Source organism: Myotis lucifugus, unplaced genomic scaffold, assembly GCF_000147115.1.
Source record: "Myotis lucifugus unplaced genomic scaffold, Myoluc2.0 scaffold_168, whole genome shotgun sequence".
Taxonomy (NCBI): Eukaryota; Metazoa; Chordata; class Mammalia; order Chiroptera; family Vespertilionidae; genus Myotis; species Myotis lucifugus.
This window is the reverse complement of record NW_005871216.1, coordinates 315,482-336,172: the sequence shown is the minus strand read 5'-3', so window position 1 is coordinate 336,172 and position 20,691 is coordinate 315,482. Positions and strand designations below refer to the sequence as shown.

General features: G+C 44.0%; 1 protein-coding gene across 1 annotated transcript in view; it reads left to right on the top strand.

The window, feature by feature from the left end:
* The first annotated feature begins 3,020 nt into the window (after positions 1–3,020).
* Positions 3,021–20,691, top strand: part of C8B (complement C8 beta chain) — a 39,071-nt gene continuing 21,400 nt past the window's right edge. Inside the window, exons 1-5 of the mRNA XM_006096101.3 lie at positions 3,021–3,112; positions 10,973–11,129; positions 14,312–14,453; positions 16,500–16,641; positions 18,521–18,653. Coding sequence (XP_006096163.1) covers positions 3,021–3,112; positions 10,973–11,129; positions 14,312–14,453; positions 16,500–16,641; positions 18,521–18,653 — 666 coding nt within the window. The remainder of the gene's footprint in view (positions 3,113–10,972; positions 11,130–14,311; positions 14,454–16,499; positions 16,642–18,520; positions 18,654–20,691) is intronic.

The window sequence follows — 20,691 nt, the reverse complement described above, 5'->3', positions numbered from 1 at the left end:
TCCTCCATGAGTCTATCAGGTTGAGGAGGTGGAAGGGAAACCCTATCTGGGAAGGCCCTGGCTTCTCTTAAATGCAGGCAGACATGAGAGGGGGCATGAATCCTTCTTGAAATGCAATTTTCTGCTTGTTTACAAATGATTAACTACTGCAATCAATTGTGTCAAAGTTCAGGTCATGCATCCTTTGGGACAACAGTGAGATGGTGCCTCGTGCTGGGGCTAATGATAACTGGAATGCACACAGGATGGTCTGACAGCAGACCTTGAGTTCTGAGCTCTGGTGCAATTTGTGTTTAGGCACGCCTGCCCTATGTGCCTTCCTAGCCCAGCGCTCTGGCAAACATGACCAGGTGGGGAGCAGGCTGGCACTCAAGAGTAGTATGGCCAACCTGGGTCAGGAAATAAGAGCTTAATGTTTTATATATTCAAACCTCAGAACCATCTTATGAAGTTGATGTTAATGAACTCTTATCCCTATTTTACAGATGATAAAACAGAGTCTTAGAGAAATTAGATAGCCTGTTTAAGGAAATCAAATCCAGGCTGTGTTCTTTTACCAGCCCATGCTCCAGTTACCTGCTGCTGTCCCCCTGAGTCCTCACACTGACAGCCACCTGCCATGTCTGCACAACCCTTTATGGACTGCAGATGAGTCATAAATGCCAGGTGAGTGCAGTTTGGACTTTAATTTGCTGATTCTGAGGCGTCCGTGATGGTGTTCAGGGAGCTTTGTTTGAGAGCCTTGGCTATAGGTGCACTGCCTTTGAATTTGCCTCTTTCACACCTCACTCCTGCGGCCCTCATATAGGCAGGTAGCTACCATCTCTGGATTGGGAATCAGGGCTGACATGCTGTGTCCACACTGGAATTGAACATGGGAAGATAGCCATCCCACATCTGGTCACAGGCAATCTGGGAATTACTCAAGAGATCCTGAGGTGAACATTTGCTTGCACTATGCCATTTCAGGAGTGCCTTAGTGTGACATATTTTTTAAATCCAGTTTAACGGTGAGGACTCAGAAATGACAAGGTAATTGGTGAACTATTCTGAATAATGAAAAGATGAAGGAAAAGCACTCTTCCAGGCTCGAATAAAACAAGCCAGACTTCCCACACTTGAGTGGCACCTGTCTTTGCTGTGTTCAACCCAGAGGTCAGACAACAGATCTCCTCCGACCTTTAAGGTGAGAGAGGTGACAGGTGAAGGACAAAGGCATTTACTGAGGTCTTTTTGGGTTCTACTACCACTTGTGGCTCTTAGGGTGACTGGCAAATATTGGGGACAGATATTAAATTCATCTAAGATCTATACTAATAAAAGGCCTGTGGCCGTGATGCCGTAACACCGTCATGACCAAATGATCAGCGGCTCTCGCGGTGGGCGGGGCACGAGCTACTAGCGGCAGAGAGCTATGAGCAGCGGAGGGCGAGACAGCGAGCTATTAGCAGTGGAGAGCTACAAGCGGTGGAGGGCTGGGCACAAGCTACAAGAGGTGATGTGTGGGGAGGCCAGCTGAGGCAAGCGGAAGCAAGCTACTCGCTACTCGAGCATGATTTTGTGCACGCTGAGCCTCTAGTCCTAAATAAAGTTCTGTGTAAATTATATAACAACAACACATATTTGGTTAATTATTACCTTACACCTATCATTTTATAATGCCTACTTGTGAAACATTTTCACGTTTAGTATCTTATCTGACTCTCCCAACTCTGAGTGACAGGTAGGCATGGCCCTCTCGATTTTACATATGAGGAAACAGAATCAGAGACAGTCACTTACAGAGAGAGCACATAGTGTGTACTAGACACTGTTCAAAGTGACTTAAATATTGAGATTTATCTAACCTTCATGACAACCCTATGAGGTGGGTACTGTTTTATAGATGATGAAACTCTGGCCCAGATGGGTTAATAATATGCCTCAGGTCACAGAGCTGGTGAAACATACAGAGATAATTTGAACCCAGGTAGATGGACTATAGAGTTCTACAGCCTCTTGCCAACTTGCTCAAAATCACATAGCTAGAAAGAGGCAAAAGTGGAATTCAAAACTTGGCGCAAACCCTGCATTCCACCTACTAATATAGGCATGTTCTATGCATGTTAGATATGTTAACTTATTTAATCCTCATCATTTTTCAAGTGAGGAGATTAAGGCATAGAGGGAAAGTAACTTGCTCAAGGTTGCAACAGGATTTGATGGATAAAAAGCTGTAGTACATATAAAATGGAATTACTCTCCATAAAAAAGAACAAAATCTTACCATTTGTAACAGCCTGGATGAACCTAGCTAGAAGGTGTTATACTAACTGAAATAAGTCAGTCCGAGAAAGACAAAGACCATATTATTTCACTTATGTGTGGAATCCAAAGAACAATATAAACAAACAAAATAGAAACAGACTAATAGATACAGAGAACAAACTAATGATTGACAGAGGGGAGGGATGTCGGGAGACTGGCTGAAAAAGGTGAAGGGATTGAGAAGTACAGATTGGATATTACCAAATCGTCGTGGGGATGTAAAGTACAGCATGGGAAATATAGTTAATAATATTGTAGTAACTATGTATGGTACCAGGTGGGTACTGGAAATATTAGGGGGAACACTTTGTAAAATATATGATTATCTAACCACCATGCTGTACACCTGAAACTAATACAAAGTTATATTGAAAGTAAACTATAATTGAAAAAAAATGTCTAAAGAAAGTATCTGAACCCAGGCAATCTGGACTTAGAGCCCGCAGTCTTTATTGCCTGCCCTCTGGACGGCTTACCTAAAAGTCTGTTAGAGAGAAATAAAAACCAAGCTGCTGCAGAATGTATCACTGCCATTGTTTTCCAAAGTTATGTGTAAATTTTCTGTTGTGCAAAGTCTAATGGGTTTCCTGTGACTGGTTCTGTTTACCTTGCTGAACTGTTTGCTCTGTGGGGCCAGAGCTGACGGTGGCACTCCCTGTGCAGGCTTTCCATGGATCTAGGCGCCACAGCTGGACCCCTGTCCCAGAAAGAAAATGAAGACATCCTGGGCGTGGGCTTGGAGGGCTCCGGCAGTGCTCTTTCTTCTCTGGGCTGCTCTGGGTTGTCTTAGTTTGCCTGGCTCCAGGTAAGTGACAGTTGCCGATGATTCCCTGATCACTAATATGACAGGGAAAATAGAGCCACATAATGCTGACCGTCTCTTTGTCGCGTACCTATTGAATGAGGCACATCTCTTGAAGCAATTTGCATGCAGCTGATAAAGTAATATCAACAACTGTCTTCAAATTATTGTGGAAGCAAGCGGCTGACTTCAACAAAAGTTCCCATAAGGAACTGACATGTTTAAGTGTGTTTTGTCATGCTGAGAAGAATAGGATACTTGTTCTGTATTCTGAACAAAGCTTTGGTGTGATTTGGTATGCAAAAGAAGGTTTGTTATGTATGAAAAAAATGAGCCAATTCCTATCAGTGATTTTATAATGTGAGAGTGACCTACTCTACCTGCTCATCAACTCAAATTAGGGGGTTTTCAGTCTCTCTCTCTCTCTCTCTCTCTCTCTCTCTCTCTCTCTCATGCACACACACACACACATTCCAGATGTTCCCAGCAGTTAAATGCTAAATGATTTACTTCGTCATTTTTGTGTTGGTTAGTGAGATGTACAATAGGCTAAAGAAAATATCTGAGTCAAAGCTCAAACTCAATCTGTCAAAGCTCAAATTTGGGCTCCAGTGAATAAAAATGCTAGTGACTTGGCAATTCGGGGTCCTCCTGGCACATGAGAAGCCCCTACCATGAGCTGTTGAAGTGCTCAGGCAACCCAGGCCCCCTTGTGGGAAGAAGAGCTGTTAATGCCATTTATTCATTCCATAAATTTGTGATTATCAAGAATCTCAACTTGGCCCTAAGAAGAATCAAGCTGCCAAGGCCTTCCTTGTGTGTGCTCTGTGTACACAGAGAAGCATCAAGGATTCAAGGAAATGTGTCTAGAATGAAGGGTTTGAAGGAATCATACCACCCCTACCCACAGCACTGACCCTGTGCAAGACCCCTGTCAGCTCTAAGAACACAGAGATGAATGGGCTTATAGTTGTGAATATGCAACCACAGAGTTTATTCTCTTTTTTAAAATAAGTATTTTATATATTTTAAAAAATATTTTCACTGAGTTTTTAGAGCAAGGGAGAGAGAGAGAGAGAGATAAAAACATCAATGATGAGAGAGAACCATTGATCAGCTGCCTCCTGCACACCCCACACTGGGGATCGAGCTCACAACTAAAAGCTCGTGTTCTCATGGAGAAAGTCCACATCTCAGCACACACTCTGTGTCCTGTTGCAAGTGATGGTGCTGGGGCAGGTGGGAAACAAGAGAGGGAGTGATCAGCTCTACTAGGCACAAGGTCTGAAAAGACTTCTAGAAGGAGAGGTTTACCTACGCATAGGTGTTTGCTGAATGGCCAATGGGGGTAAGCGTGTTCCAGGCCCGGGAAGCAGCACAGACAAAGGTGTGGAAATGAGAGAGAACCTGGTGTGTTCCTGTAGCTGCAACTCTACTTCCATATTCTTGAGCACAGACCAAGGTGGGCAGTGACCAGAAATGAGATCAGGTATGAGTCAGATCATGGGTGGCGTTAAGGGAGGCACTAGAGTGCCTATTAAGAAGCTTGTACCTTATAGAAGAAGGTATGGGGAGATACATGGTGATGGGAGGAGACTTGACTTGGGGTGATGAATGCACAATACAATATACAAGTGATATATGATAGCAATGTATACCTGGAACCTACACAATTTTATTAACCAGTGTCCCCCCCAATAAATTCAGTTTAAAAAGAAGCTTTCACCTTATCCATTAGGCAGTGGGGAGACATTGAAGGGTTTAAGCAAAGGAGCAACACAATAATGTTTATATATTAGGACGTTCACTCTGAGTAGGAAGTGGATGCAAGATAGGGTGCAGGTTGGGAAACCTTGTCTAATCCTCCAACCATGTCCTTACACTGTGATAGAGTGAAACTGGTTATGAGAGAGAAGATATTAACTCAGGTTTCGTGAGTCTCAAACCCTCACCCGAATCCAGGTGTAGCGCTCTGGCCTCTACCCCTGACTCCCCCAGGGCAGTCCTGAACATGGCATGCATTTGATTTCCATCCATGAAGTGGAAAAATCGCTTTCAGTTCTGGAACAGAAGGTGCTTAGAGCTCCTTCCCATCAGCTACAAAAGGCTTTCATTTCTAGTTACTCTCGTAATCAGATCAGATGAAGTAATCACCTTGTCCTACAACCTACAGTTTATTCATTGCCACTCTGTGCATGCTCCGATCCTCACGTCTGTGGGAGGCGAGTGCTGTGGCTTACAGTTTACACAGAGAGAAACTGAGATTTGGATGTAACTGTCACAAGGCTACTTTCTTAACATGTAACAGACTAATGACTCAAATCCAGGTTTTTGCTGGTTCCAGAGCCCATGTGTATCCTTGTGTCTTTCACTCATGCATTGTTCCCTCTCCACCTGCGTGTGTGTCTGACTTGCAGGATTCCTGGGCCATTTCTTTATCTCTGAACCACACGTGTTGCCTTGAGATGCTGCTTTAAATTTCACCTCTACAGCAGCACATGACAGAGTGGGGAAATGGAAAATCTGCCACCCAGAGGCTGCCCCTCCCAGCAACGAGGAACGATGCGATTTCCAAAGGGGATGCAGCTGCCCAACAAACTGGGTGACAAGAGAGTCATAGTGTCAGGACATTTCCACAGAAACCCCAAACACGTTGACGCACGCCACCTATATGCACAGAGGGCTCACAATTTGCTGCTGACCAAAGCCTGCTGTACTTGGCGGGCCCACCTTTATTTTGATCAGAGACTCCTGTTAGCAAGAGTGTAGAAGACAGAGACCCAGTGACATAGGTCCTGATGCTGCAGCAGCCTTCCAGGCACCTTAGGGAGGGGCACGTCCTTGCCAGAGTTAATGTAGACAGAGATGTTCCAAAGGCTTGTAGATGGTGTGTACTGTAGCATTGCTTGCAATTGAAAAACATTGGGAAAATGTAAATTCCTTCAAAAAGAAAAAGATTAAATTAAATGTAATATATGTCCTATGATGGAACATCTAGGTAAAAGGAAGGAACTGGATCCCTTGATGAATCAACGTGGATAGGCCTCAGAAAAACAATGTTGACTGACAAAAGCAAGTTGCAGAATAATATGTACAGTATGAGTAAAGTACACAAATATATATATATATATATATATATATACACACACAATGCATGTACATATATGTATGTTTGTGTGTGTATATATAATGTTTTAAAAACTGGAAGAATATATACCAAATTCACAATAATATTTTCCTCTTCAGAGAAGAAGAGGAAATGGAACTGGAGCAGATGTAAAACTCAGATGTCAAACTTATAGCATTATTTTTTATTTTTTTTAAAAACCTTGAAGGAAATATACCAAAATGTTAGCAATTGCCAGTTCTGGGTTGTGAGTACATGAGTGTCTATTATTTTGTTTTCTGTGCTTCTCCGGGCATGTCTAATTTTTCAGCATTAAGAACACTGAGGATTTTGAATGACAGAAGTCAGGTCGGTGGGTCTAAATGTCTGTGTGATTTGTTTCCATAGAAATGCAGAAGCACAAACAGCCTGTGTTGTAGCCATATGCTGAGGCCCTGACTGGCCCTGCCCTTTCTTGGGTCCGTGCTATTCCCAAGAATTAAAGATGCGATTTAATGCTAGCCTTTCTTTAAGGTTTGCATTTTGTAGTACTCATAAACCACACACATCTTATCCTATGTAATTTACAAACAGACTATTTATTCAGCTGATTACTTCTTAGATTGCCACCTCTGTAATGAAAATTGGGTGCAAAAATGAGAGATCTGCTGGTTATAACTACTTTTTACCAAGTTCCTTCTCTAAGCGACCATCTTGCCCATTAACAAGCTTTTAAATCTCAGAGGAGGAAATAATCGTGTCTTAATAGTGTGTGTGCATATTACTTATCAACTCAGTCTCAACTATGGTCTGAAATTGGGTTGATGGTTGCTAAAAACACAGTGTAACTGTTTCTTAGTCAAAACAAGAAGAGGAGACCCTGCTGCGCTGTCAAATACATACTTAGGAGCAGCCAAATCACAGACAACATAGTTTTGTCAAACCTGCAAATTAGTAGAAAGAGCACATCCTGCAGTGCCCCCTTCCCCGCTGGCGTGCTCATCCTGCTCCAAGTTACCATCTTAAAGTATCCACCTGTGGTTTCCTGTAGCGTCTTTGACCTTTTGTTAAAGATCCAACTTTACTAGGCAATTGATTTTTGCTGGTCTCTGGGGTGGTCCTGGAGATGGATTTCGCTGTAGTTAATATTATCCTCTTTTTAGGACTTTTGCCAAGTGAGAATGTATTGGTTAATGACCTTGTCTGGAGTGATGTACTGTGTATTTGAGCTGGTGGAAATGATGTGATTCTCTTCCTAATGGCTCAATCTTGGACGCAGGGAGGAGAGGCATGGAGACAGAGGGGGCTGGTGGAGTGGATGCTGGCCCGGTTCCCTTCCAGACAGCTGGGCCATGGACACAGCTCAGATTCAGAGTCAGCAAACCTGGGTTCAGACCCCACGCCCACTGCACACAGCTGCAGGGCTCTGGGCCATCTCCTTGCCCCATCCAGGGGGCAGTGTCCAGGCTGCCTTATAGCATTGCTGTCAGTGTTCAATGAGATCACATGGGAAAACACCTCCCACGGGATTTGACTCGCCCTGGGTGCTCAGCAAATCTGAGTGCTCTTTCCCTTCTCTTCATTTTTTTTCTTGTTTTGCCTTGAAAAGGAACATTAATTACAATGACTCTTATAGTGCTATACACTCTCTCAGACGGGAAACAATAAAATTCGTACCATTCCCATCATATTACATGAGGAAACTGGAGGCCTAGTCAGATTGAATCACATGATCACTCATTCACCTTTGACTGAATGTCCCGCCTATGTAGGGAACTTAGCAAAAAGCGTGGCCTTACCTTCTAGACATACTTCAGGCCTCAGGTTGCTTGACTGCTCTGTAGATGTGATGCTGTCTGCCTGTCCCTACTCACTCCCCAGACTTCCCCCGCGCCCTACCACCTCTGCACCTGGACTGGAAGGCACTCCCCAGACTGTCCCCGCCCCCTACCACCTCTGCACCTGGACTGGCAGGCACAGTCTCTTCCGGTCTCCTGGTGGTGCTGACGCTCCCCAAGAGCTCACCTCGAGCTGCTTCTCCTCACAAGGACAGTCATATCCTCTCTCGCGGCTTTTCATGATCACATCTGTGCTGTATCTGTAGCACAGATCTCTCTCCTAAGTTCTAAAACCATGTAGGAATCATGTATTGAGTGACTCCACATAGGTGTTTTGTGGACACCTGGGACTCAGCATGCTCCAACCACATCTTCCCCAATTACCTCCTTTGCCCCTGTGTTCCCCACCCACCCAAACACTCAGACCGGAAACCAGCACCAAACTAAACCCCTCCCTCTCTCTAGCCCACACCCTGTCCAGTTACCCATCACTGTCTATCCATTCTACAGAGACGTGTCTCACATGCTCTCATTCTCTCTGCCCTGACACCGTACTTCAGGCCTACAGCACTCGCTGGGTGGAGCACGAGCCCTCTGCCTGCTTCCCTGCCTCCAGGCTCTCCCACCCTGCGCAGCCTCCACACTGAGTCACGGTGCTGTCCTGAAGCACAGCTCTGGCCATGGAGCCTGTGTACTTAACAGCCTTGCCTACTGGGTAAATTCTGGAAGAGCTAAGACATAGGGCATGTTTCTTTTCCTAAGTCAAACCCTGTGTTCCAGAAGGCAGAACCTGGTGGTATAGTTCTCTGTATCCCCTGGAGCCCAACACCCTGAATACGGTTTGTTCTCAGCAAATGTTTCATAGACTCTTAATGTGAGAGGCACCCTAAAGACACCCTAAAGACCAGCTAGTCCAAATCTCTCACTTTTCAGTGGATAAAAACAGAGGCTCAGAAATGGGGAGAGAATTACTTAAGATCATACATCCCGCCGGGGTGGTATTCCCCGCATATACATAGCATTTTAGAGTTTATACATTGCTTTCACATACATTTTATTTGATCCTAGAAATAGCCTTGTGAGTTGGGTATGATTATCTCATTACACAAGTGAGAAAAGTGAAGCTCACACAGGTTGCAAAAGCAGACCGAGATGACCCAGCTGCCGATGGACTGTCTTCTTCTTTTTTTTTTTAATAGGAACTGGTGAATACTTGAAATTTATTTTAAATAGACATGTCTTCAGAACTGGAAAAGAGAAAGAGGAGTATTTCATGCATAGTTGGCAATCACCTAGGTCCTTCAATCCTATAATTACTTAGAATGTCTCATAGTAAGGTAATGCACAAAGTAGCTAATTTCCATCAAACCACTAGTTGGACAAATGTTTCATATTTATAGAATTGTGCCCAGGCTTTTACTGGTCTACGTGGATAGAAGTACTTGGGTAGCTCTTACTCAGAAAACTATGCTCAGAACAAAATCAATGGAAGGCAAATTATTTTGGCAATTAAGCGCAGAGATGTTGTGTGTCTAAACTGAAGTTATCATATCAAAGCTCATATAGTCTAGCAATCTTAAAAAGGTAATTTTTTTCTGTTTTATACTATAAATTTGCCTTTTTAAAACATTAAGAAGTATGTGGTTGTGGTGGTGCCCTGAGGGGATGAGGGCAGATTGAGGGAAATAAAATGTTTCTGAAAGTTTAATTCCTAGTCTTCCCCTTTAGTCTAAGAAACTGATTTGTAATAGATTTCTCTAATTCCACTATTTGAGAACAATTTCTTCTGAGTGGAAAATTAAAACAGGTGTTTTTTTTCCCAGTCTCAAATAGCTGATCTCACATTCAGTTACACATATTTTATTATGTATTTGACAAAACTTACATTAAATATAAAATAACCTATTTTGATGGAAATACAGGGTGGGGCAAACGTAGGATTATGGTTGTAAGTATGCAAAATGCAGAGTTTCTTCTTGTATTATTATTAATTACTTTCTATAAGAACAACTGTAAACCTACCTTTGCCACACCCTGCATATAAGATCCTAGATGTTCTTGATGGTTAGGGTTTGTTCTTTTTTACATTATTTTTTTAATTTTTTAAAATTACAGTTGACATACATTGTTGTATTAGTTTCAGGTGTACACCCCAGTAATTAGACATTACATAACTTCCTAAGTGATCATCCCAAAAAATCTCTCACCCATCTGACACCATACATAGTTATTAGAATCTTATTGACTATATTCCCTATGCTGTACTTTACATCCCCATGACTATTCTGTAACAACCAATTTTGACTTTTTAATCCCTTCACCTTTTTCACCCAACCCCCCTCTGGCAACTGTCAAAATATTCTCTGTATTTATGAGTCTATTTACATTTTGCTTATTCTTTTATTTTGTTTTTTAGATGCAATTGTTGATAGATATGTATTTATTGCCATATTATTATTCATATTTTTAATCTTTCTTCTTCTTCTTAAAGAAGACCCCTTGGCATTTCATATAACATGGGTTTGGGGGTGATGAACTCCTTTATCTTTTTTTTGTCTGGGAAGCTCTTTACCTGTCCTTTGATTCTGAATGATATCTTTGCTGGGTAGAGTAATATGGTCCCTAGGTCCTTGCTTTTCATACTTTGAATACTTCTTTGCAATCACTTCTGGCTTGCAAAGTTTCTGTTGAGAAATCTGATGGACTGTCTTCTGATCCAAATTCAATACACTTTCGACCATAAGTAGCCATAATGTCAGACACTCACTGGGTGTTCAATAAATATTAACCTGTACTTGAATGATAAACCAATAGCCTTGCAGAAGTGAGAAAATATATATTTACTGACTGGATGGATAGGTGGTTGCATATATACTTAATCCCCTTTTGATATTTGACTCTCTTCTTGTGACCCTTTAGAGCTGAAAGGCCACCCTATCTTGAGTCAAATGCAGTCAATGGGAGCCTTGCCAAGAGTAGGCAGACACGGAGTGTGGATGTCACCTTGAGGCCTATTGATTGTGAACTGTCCAGCTGGTCTTCCTGGACCAGGTGTGATCCCTGTCAGAAGAAAAGGGTAAGTACCCAAGCCTTAAGAGAGCTCCTCTAAGCTTCCAGGATCCCTAATCCTCAGAGAATATTGGCTAAGGCACTACAGACAGTGCCTGGAACCTAGTAGGACCTGGGTAAATGTTGACTGATTTTATTAAGGAATTCTATTCCTCTGTGCTTCCAAGTAGCAATTATAACCTTTCTTTGATCTTTTGGGTTGTTTTTATTTTTTCTAAACATGTGTCCTTGCTCATGTTAACAGCTTCCTAATTAGGCTTCCTGCCGCCAACCTTGTCCTTTCAATCCATCTTTCCTCATGCAACCAGAGGGAGGCAACATCAAAAATGCAAGACTGAACTATCTTTTCCCAGCCTGAACTCATTCAAAGTCTACCCGGGGCCCTTAAGAACAAGTCCATACTTCTAGTAGTAAAGGCTCCCCATGACCTAGACCTGGCCTACATCTCCATAAAACAGCCCCCACTCTAGCACGTCAAATGCGTGCATTTCTCTGACCATTTCACCTTCTCCCTGTGCCTTTATTCATGCTACTTTCTCAGGCAGGAGTGACCTTTCCCACTTCCTTTACTGGCTAACATCTACTCATGATTTGAATCTCTGCTTAGGGGCCACGTCTTTTGAGGAGTCTTCCCTGATTTCTCAGCCCCCCTTACAGTTAGATAGGTGCCTTTTTATGAGCTTTAATAGCTCCCTCTTTGGGTATCCTTGCATTTATCATGTACTTTTTTTTATTATTATTACTTAGCTTTCCATTACACTGTGAACCAGTAAAGGCTTACTCAATTCTTTATCTTCAGTATGTAGGCCACTTTCTGGCACATGATAGGTGTCCCACAAATATGTTGTTTGATTTCATGTTTGATTTCATTATATTTTCTGATATCTCTGTAAAAGAAGGTAGCATAGTCATTACACACTCTGTTAAGCAGATAGGTAAACAGAGACTCAGAGCAGGTGAGTGAGTTCTCACCTAGTAGCAAATGCTGGCTTCAGGTCTAGTGTTCAACCAGTCAAAACACACCGTCTCTGCAGTATTTATCCATCAGGCTCCCTTGTCCTGAGAGGGCTGGTCCAGGACCCCAGCTCTGGGAGGAGCAGATGTGTCAGAGAACGGTTGCCATTTCCCCAGCTCCTTGGGAAGCCAAACCAGCCACGGGCTAGGACCCCAAAGACACTGTGGAAGGTAGGCCCAGGACAATTACACACTTAATTGGATCAATGTGAAGAGCCAAGCAGGATCATTTGGTTCCCAAAGTGGGCTTTATTGCTGAAGTTACCAACATTGATCCGCTTATCTGGATAATTGCTTCATCCGCACCATAAACCAGAAAGACTCAGCGTGAGTCGCCCACTCATACAGCCATCCAGAGCTCTTCACTGGGATCTTGTAGCACGCTTCCTCAGCTGGCATCGTCGCTGTCAGCAGGCTCACTGCTGGGGTTTCATCCGAACCTTTCAAACTGGAATTGGGAGATATCTTTCCTCCACCGTCTCCACGCTCCTCAAACTAATCTTCTCTTTGGTGGCTGAGATAGTCTTCTGACAGTCTTTGTGCAGGCCTTATCCCTGTCCTGCCAGCCTCTGTGTTTCCAAAGGCTCTAGAAGGAAAGAACCTTTGGAAATGCACAGGAGTGTGAGTGAATGGTTGTATATATATATTGATTTCCAGATAGTATACAATTAATAACTGTGGCTGGTTAACATGTCATTCTGCAAAGGGCCTGCTAGCCTAGTTTGCCCACCTTTTTTATGTGTGTGTGTGTGTGTTTTTAATTTATTTTAGAAAGAGAGGAAGGGAGAGGGAGAGAGAGAGAAACATCCATGTGAGAGAGAAACATTGATTGGCTACGGGGGATCGAGCCCAAAACCTGAGCATGTGCCCTGTCCAGGAATCAAACCTGTGACCTTTTGGTGCATGGGATGATGCCCAACCAACTGAGCCACACTGGCCAGGGCTGATTTGCCCCTTTAGTTGCACTAAAATCTTGACTGCAACTAGCATTTGGAAACACCCAAATCTGATCACTTCCTTCCCCTGCTATAGTTTCATAAAGTACTAAATCCAAACTTACTGAGGCCTGGAAGGCCTACGTTACCTGCTGCTGCCTCTGTCTCCCTCCATCTCTTGCCTCTCTCCCTCTTGCACTCTTTACTCCAGCCATGATGAATTTTGTTTCCAGGAACAAGGCCCATTCTGTCTCATCTCTCAGCTGTGGCACAGAAATTTCTTCCACTGGACCACCCTCCTCTCCCCTCCTCATACCAGCTCTCTGGGCTTGCCCAACATTTCTGTTCATCCTTTGGTCTCAGTTGAGATGTCACTTTCCCCTCTCCTACATTTGCATTTGGATACCTCTACGAATTTACAGAGCACACTGCACTCCCTCCATCCTGGCACCCATCTCATTGCCTTGACACTGCCTGCTGCCATCCCCACCAGCACCATCTGTGCCCTCCTTGAGGGCAGCCTAGAGGGCATGATTAGGATTAAAAACAAAAAAAAAGCAAGCATAAATAATATCTACTTTTGTCTTAACCATTGGGTGGCTCAGTCAATATTTTGGAAATTCAACATTCCTGGAATAAACTGGAAGGTAGAGATAGAGAAAGATTGACTACTAAAATGTGTTAATCATAAAAAAGAAAAATAAGTACCAGATATTGAGTGCCTACTATGTACCAGACAACACAATGAGATTTCATATACGCATCTTATATATAATTCAAACCCCATAACTGTACGTTTAATGTGATTCATTATCTCCATTTTAAAGATCAGTAGGCAGAGATCATTGAGGTTAAGTAACTTACCCAACATCACATAACTAGACAGCATCAGAGTCTGTTGTGGGTCCCAAGCGCACGCTTTTGCATTAATAAGATACTAGTAAATGAGAATACTTGAGTCAGCCTATTGGAGTAATCAAGCTGAGAGGCTGTGGTTTTGTGTTATTGAATTGGCCACATCAATCTATTTACTACCTTTGGACTCCAGAGCCCATGCTTTCCCCACATTCAGCAAATCTTCACTGCAGATCAGAGATCAGACAAGGTCCCTGCCCTCAGAGAGCTCACAGTGCAGTTGAAATAGGCAAGCAGCCAATCGCAAATAGACCTTTAAGGTATCCCTAAGCTCCCGCAGCCCCTGAGACTCTGCCCTCAGCTCATCTGACTCTCTCCCCTCCAGTACAGACATGCCGTCTTGCTGAAGCCCTCTCAGTTCCATGGGGATCCTTGCAGACTCTCTGACAAGGAAGCCGAAGACTGTGTTACCAACGCACCCTGCAGAAGTCAAGTGCGATGTGAAGGCTTCATGTGCGCACAGACAGGTATAAAGGGCCATAGGACTGGGAGGGGAGAGCTAGCAAATTAGGCAACAACATGTGATGCTGGTGGCACTGGCCATTGGCTGGTGCACAAGCTCAGGGTCATGTGTCAGGTAGGAGGCCTCCTTGTTTTCATATCTCTACCTCCTTTCCCATGTATCACTTCATAAAAACAGCTCTATAAAGAGGGTGTTATCCCCATTTTACGTATTAAGAAATTGAGACTTGGAGACATTCCTTGCCAAAGGTCACACAACAGGTAAGTAGAAAAAGCTGCCATTGGAAATGTGGAATTCAAACCACACTCACAGACATTACAGACATCAAAGGGATGTGTGCTGGAATCGGAACTCCTGAGTCAAGTCTCATTTGGACTTTGTGACCTAAGAGAAGTCACTTAACCTTTCTTCATATTGGTTCTTTCAGCAGAAAATTAAAAGTGATGGTAAAACCTTACAAGTTTGTTATAAGGATCAACTGACGCGATGGATATGAAAGCTCCATTCAGGGGGTGAGCTCTGCTGGCTCTCTTGGAGGCAAAGCCTGAAACAGTTAAATAAGGGTGGTTAGCACTATTTACCTCTGAAAAATCTTTGGAGAGATAGTTCCTGCCTCTGCATTTCTACATCAGCAAGTCCAGCATAACCCCTAATGCAAGATATAGTCAGTAAAACATTCTGGAAAGAAGGAAGGAAGGAAGGAAGGAAGGAAGGAAGGAAGGAAGGAAGGAAGGAAGGAAGGAAGGAAGGAAAAGAAAGAAGGATAAAAGAAGGACAGATGATGGACAGACAGAAGGAAGGTAGAAAGGAGCACACAAATAATCATCAGCTGGAAAGGAGCACACAAATAATCATCAGCTGCAGGACTAAGTAAATACTTATCTTTTCAACTCATTCATATGGCTCATTCAAGCAAACATATGCCTCTCTATTTCTCCAAGTGTCCAGAAAAAAAAAACAAAAAGAAAAAAACAACAACAAAAAAACAAGAGTATGTTGACCCAAATTCTCTAGGTAGGAGCTACAACTCTACATCTACTGTACCCATGTGGACTGTGCTTTGGGATCTTTCAAGAAAGAGTGAGGGATTCGTAGAACAATTTCTAGGGCTGATTGCAAATGCAAAATTCCACCCAATAAATCTGAAAGACTTTTTTACAATGTGTCCACAGATGGATTATGCCAGCATTCCATGATTCTGACCAAAGCCATAATGATTATTCAGGCAGGCTTTAGTTTAAATTCCTAGTAAGAAACATCTGAGGACCAGATTGTTATTCTTCTGACTTTAACACCCCAAGAACTTTGGTTAAAAGTAACCAGACACATCTAAGGAACTGTCACCTGTATTATGAGCTTTATTTCCCAAGAATAGTCAAGTGCTGCAAATAATTTCAAACATATCGTTCAAATATGCTTGAAAAAATAGTCCAAATGGCTGTGGTGCTGAAGGCAGTGTGGGTTAGTGGAAAGAACTGTGATTAGACAGCTATAAGTTCCAATCCTGCTGCAGATATTTACTGGCAATGGGCACGTGGCCCACAAAAACACTAATTATAATAATAACAACACATATCTGGCATTCCCATGAGTTAGTACTGTTCTGTTTACTCATTTAAGTTCCCAGCAACCTTCAGGGGTAGGTACGGTATGATGACTTCCATATTTTATAGATGGGTAAGTTGAGGCATGATGTTAAGTAACATAGGGAAGGTCACATAGCTGGTATGACTTCAGTACCCACCAAACCCACGTCTCTTCCCAGCCTCAGGGTGAGAAGTCCAGGCTTCCTTCCTGTCGGGCCACTCGACCTCTGCCTCTCAGGCACTTGCCCTTGCCCTCCCTTAATAACCTCCTCTCACAGTGCTTTCCGAAATACAAGACTGGCCTCTTTGGGGGAATAAGATGTAAAGGTCATTACCACCGTGATACGTGTCAAAATGAAGCACTGAAAGCCTGGAAAGTGCCTGGTGCAGAGTAGGTGCTCAGAGCATGTTAATTGCCCTCTGACAGCCAAATAACTGTGTGTAACATCCTCTTTCCAACCCAGGGAGGTGTGTAAACCGCAGACTTCTTTGCAATGGGGACAATGACTGCGGGGACCGGTCAGATGAGGCAAACTGTAGAAAAGTTTCTAAAAAGTGTCAGCAGGAAATGGACCAATACTGGGCAATTGGCAGTCTGGCCAGTGGGTAAGTTACTGTGTTTCTATTGTATACATGGGAAGGTACAACATTAAGGGTAATTGTAGAGAAGAAGAAGCTGATAGGAAAAGAGTGGCTTCTTTTCTCCTTTCTGAGAAAAGACTGCAGTGTAAGCGGATGCTTTAGTTTTGTCACCTGTAGAAGGATGTCAGTAATACCCTTCTCTTAAGTTCGGGGAGGACTCAATAAGCTAATCCTATATAATAAAAGACTAATATGCAAATCAACTGAATAGTGGAACAACCAGTCTCTATGATGTGCACTGACCACAAGGGGGGCAGACGCTCAACGCAGGAGCTGCCCCCCTGGTGGTCAGTGTGCTCCCACAGGGGGAGTGCTGCTCAGCCAGCAGCCAGGCTCATGGCTGGTGAGTGCAGCATCACTAAGGATGTCCAACTGCCTAAGCTGTCTGAGGGACCCCCTGACCAGTGCAGGAATTTCTTGCACCGGGCCTCTAGTTGAGGGACCCCCCCCCCCGACCAGTGCAGGAATTTCGTGCACCGGGCCTCTAGTGTGATTATAATAAAGTAATAAGTGAGAGGCAGCTTGTGTGGTGGGAAGAATGCAGCCTCCATTCTTGAATTAGACCCTCAGACTTGGAATCCTGGCCCCACCAGTTGTTTCTGGCAGTGAGACCTCAGGCAGGTCAATTACCATCTCTGTGCCTCACTTTCCTCATCTCTAAAATGGGTATAATAATAATAATCCCTATCTCATAAGGATCAAGTGACTCAATATGGGTAAATTAATTATTACTGTGCCTCCACAAAGTAAGCACCACATTATATTTGTTAAATAAAATTAATAAATATCCATTTTTATGATACGTGAAACTCTTCCATAGGGAAGAGAGCCTAACACAATTCCATTAAAACTGAGGCCAATGGGCAGAAGCTGAAAGCAGACAGAGCTCCTTGCAACACCAAAAAAGAACTTTCGTTAGCAGTCAGAACTGGGCCAGATGGAGGCCTGCCTTCGGAGGCAGTGAGCAGTATGTCTAATTAGAGACAGGATTTTCACCCTTTCTACAAGGACATAATGATATCTACCACCCAGGGCCTTGGGGACACTAAAGTGCTGCATGGAACCATCACTGAGTTAGACCCTCAGTAAATGGTAACTATTTTAGTGTCTCATGATGTGAGTCATACAGAAATTCAGAAGAAAACCCCCACCCCCCAGGGGCATACAACCCAGTGGGGACAATAGACACATTTAATAACAAGCATTGACCAAGCAGTATTCTAAACACTTAACAAATATGACACATGGACTCCACCCAACAACCTTGTGAGGTAGGTGTTCTTCTTACTCCCATTTCATAGTTCAGGAGACTGAAGTATAGAGAGGTTAATGACAGGTGTGCCGAAGGTCACGTAACTTGTAAGTAGCAGAACAGGGATTTGACCCCAGGCTTCTGGTTCCAGAGTTTGTGTTCTTAACCTATTATGGACCATCCTTGTAATAGGAGGGCCTCTGACCCAGCTTGGTACCAGCTTGGTACAAGAGTCAGTGAGGGCTCCCAACAATAGGCAACAACAGAGCTCAATCTCAAAAGAAAAAACAAACAAACAAACAATGAATGGCTGGAAGGGCATTCTAGGCATAAGGCACAGCACTTACACCCATGAGAAGGAGCAAAGCAGATTGGAGGAAGAGCAGGCTTCTCCAAGTGGCTGGGACTAGGGTATGCGGTTGTGGTTGGGAGTGGCCAGACATGAAGCTGGGAAGCTGCTTTCTCCCAGATATCAAGAGCCTTGGATGCCATGCCTGTAGTCCACCTACCATTTATTAGCTCTACCAATTGAAATTATTACAAACTGCTGCTTACCCATCCTTCTTCTTCCTCTCCATGCCTTCCCTGCAGGATTAATTTGTTCACAAACAGTTTCGAGGGCCCAGTTCTCGATCACAGGTATTACGGCGGTGGGTGCTCCCCACATTACATACTGAACACGAGGTTTAGGAAGCCATTCAATGTGGAAAGCTACGCCCCACAGGTATGTGCAGCCAGGAAGCCCCTGAAGGGCAGTGGGCAGGCAGGGCGGAGCCAGCCAGCAGGAGTTGCAGCCAGGCCTTCCGACTGCGACTGGGCGAGCTTGGTAGCATCACTTTATCTCTAAACATCAATCCTTCATGGGTAAAATGGGTGGTTCCTTCCTCAGGACACGTGGCGAGATGGACATGCTGCATATGATGACAGTAATAGTTGCAGTAGCAGTAATTGTACTAAAAGACTACCCAAGCCCTAACCGGTTTGGCTCAGTGGATAGAGTGTCAGCCTTCAGACTGAAGGGTCCCAGGTTCGATTTCGGTCAAGGGCATGTACCTTGGTTGCAGGCACATCCCCAGTAGGGTGTGTGCAGGAGGCAGCTGATCGATGTTTCTCTCTCATCGATGTTTCTAACTCTCTATCCCTCTCCCTTCCTCTTTGTAAAAAATCAATAAAATACATGTTAAATAAATAAATAAATAAATAAATAAATAAATAAATAAAAGAATATCCAAGGCTACCATGAAGACCCAAGTATAGCTTAGGATTTGGAGTCTCGCAGATTTGGCGGCTCTGCAGTTTACCATCTGTGTATTCCTAAAGGCTCCGAGCCTCCCCTTTCCTCTTTGAATTGGGAGTTATAAGGGTCCTGTCCTGCAGGGAGAGGTCTACTGAAGTAACCTGTGTGAAGGCTCAGCACACACACCTGGTTGAGTGGCACGTCCTCGGGAAATGTTAACCAAGCCCTTGCCTGTTAGATGGGGCATTGTGCCAAGCATTTGAAGTTGTAAAATGCTCCACTAATGGAAGTCTGCTCCGATTACCATACAGACTCAGAAGCACTCTCACAGAGAGCGGGGTTAGAACAGACGATGGTACTGCGAGGCACATTCACTCGAGACTGAGAAGATGACACTGGGGTTAACGGCCAGCTATGCTCTGCCGCAGGTCCCGGGTTCACTTTCGCCTGGGTTCCTTTTTCACTCTGGGCCTCTGTTTCCTCACTTGTAAAATGAGGAGCTGGACAAGATAATCCTGATGGTAGTTTCCACTCTTAAAGCTGTGCTATCCTGGCTGTCAGGGCACTGTCCCCCTCCTCCTCCCATCCCTCTCCCTTTGTTCCCACACATACTTATTGGCCAAAAAAGAAAAAAAATGAGCCTGAGACAAACACACCCTCCTCCTTGAGGCCAGCGCCATCCCACAGCCTCTCCTGTCAGAGGAGGATCCTGGAACAGCCATTTATCAGCTAGGCTAAAGCAGCTCCTTGCCCAGCAGGATTGGGGGGCAAAAGTAGGTCTACAGATGTTCATACAGAAAATAATTCAATAATTAATAAATAACAATATGAGAATAAACTCTGTTTTGCATACTCACAACTGTAAACTTACTTTTGCCCACCCCGTATATTTTCATCACCAGCTTTTTTCTTTTTTTTTTTTAGCACTGTGTCAGGCACTGTACAGTGTTTTACCCATGTAAACTCAATGTTCGGAACAGGCCCGGTGGAGGAATAATTATTGTCTCCATGTTACACATGAGGAAACTGAGGCATGGAGAGGTTAGGTCAGGTCGGATGTCCAAGGTTACCCAACTTTAAAATGGCAGTGACACATTCTCCTCAGGCAGCCTCATTCCAGGCCACACTCGGACCTACTCTATATTGACAGCTGGGGGGCTGGGGGGCTGGGAGCCACAAGCACCTAGAAGCTGATGGGATGGAATGGGAAGCTGAAGAAGACACTCCAGGGCCACCAAGTGACCAATCCCCCTTGGCTGTTCCCCTGTGCATGGGACAAATAGCCCCAATTTTCAAGCAAATAGTCCTTCTGGGTTCTCTCAAAGGCCCTTTCCTGCCCCTGTCACTTCATCTTCACTGCACTACCTGTGATCAGACCCTTATTACCAGGCACTGGCATTCCTCTGACAGCCTCCTCATCAGCCTGTCTCTCTGACCCCACAGTCGTCCCCAACAATCCAACCACTAAGTTGTCCTACAGTGATCTTCTCAAGGCTCAGCCACTTCCTCTGCTGGCTCCTCTTTG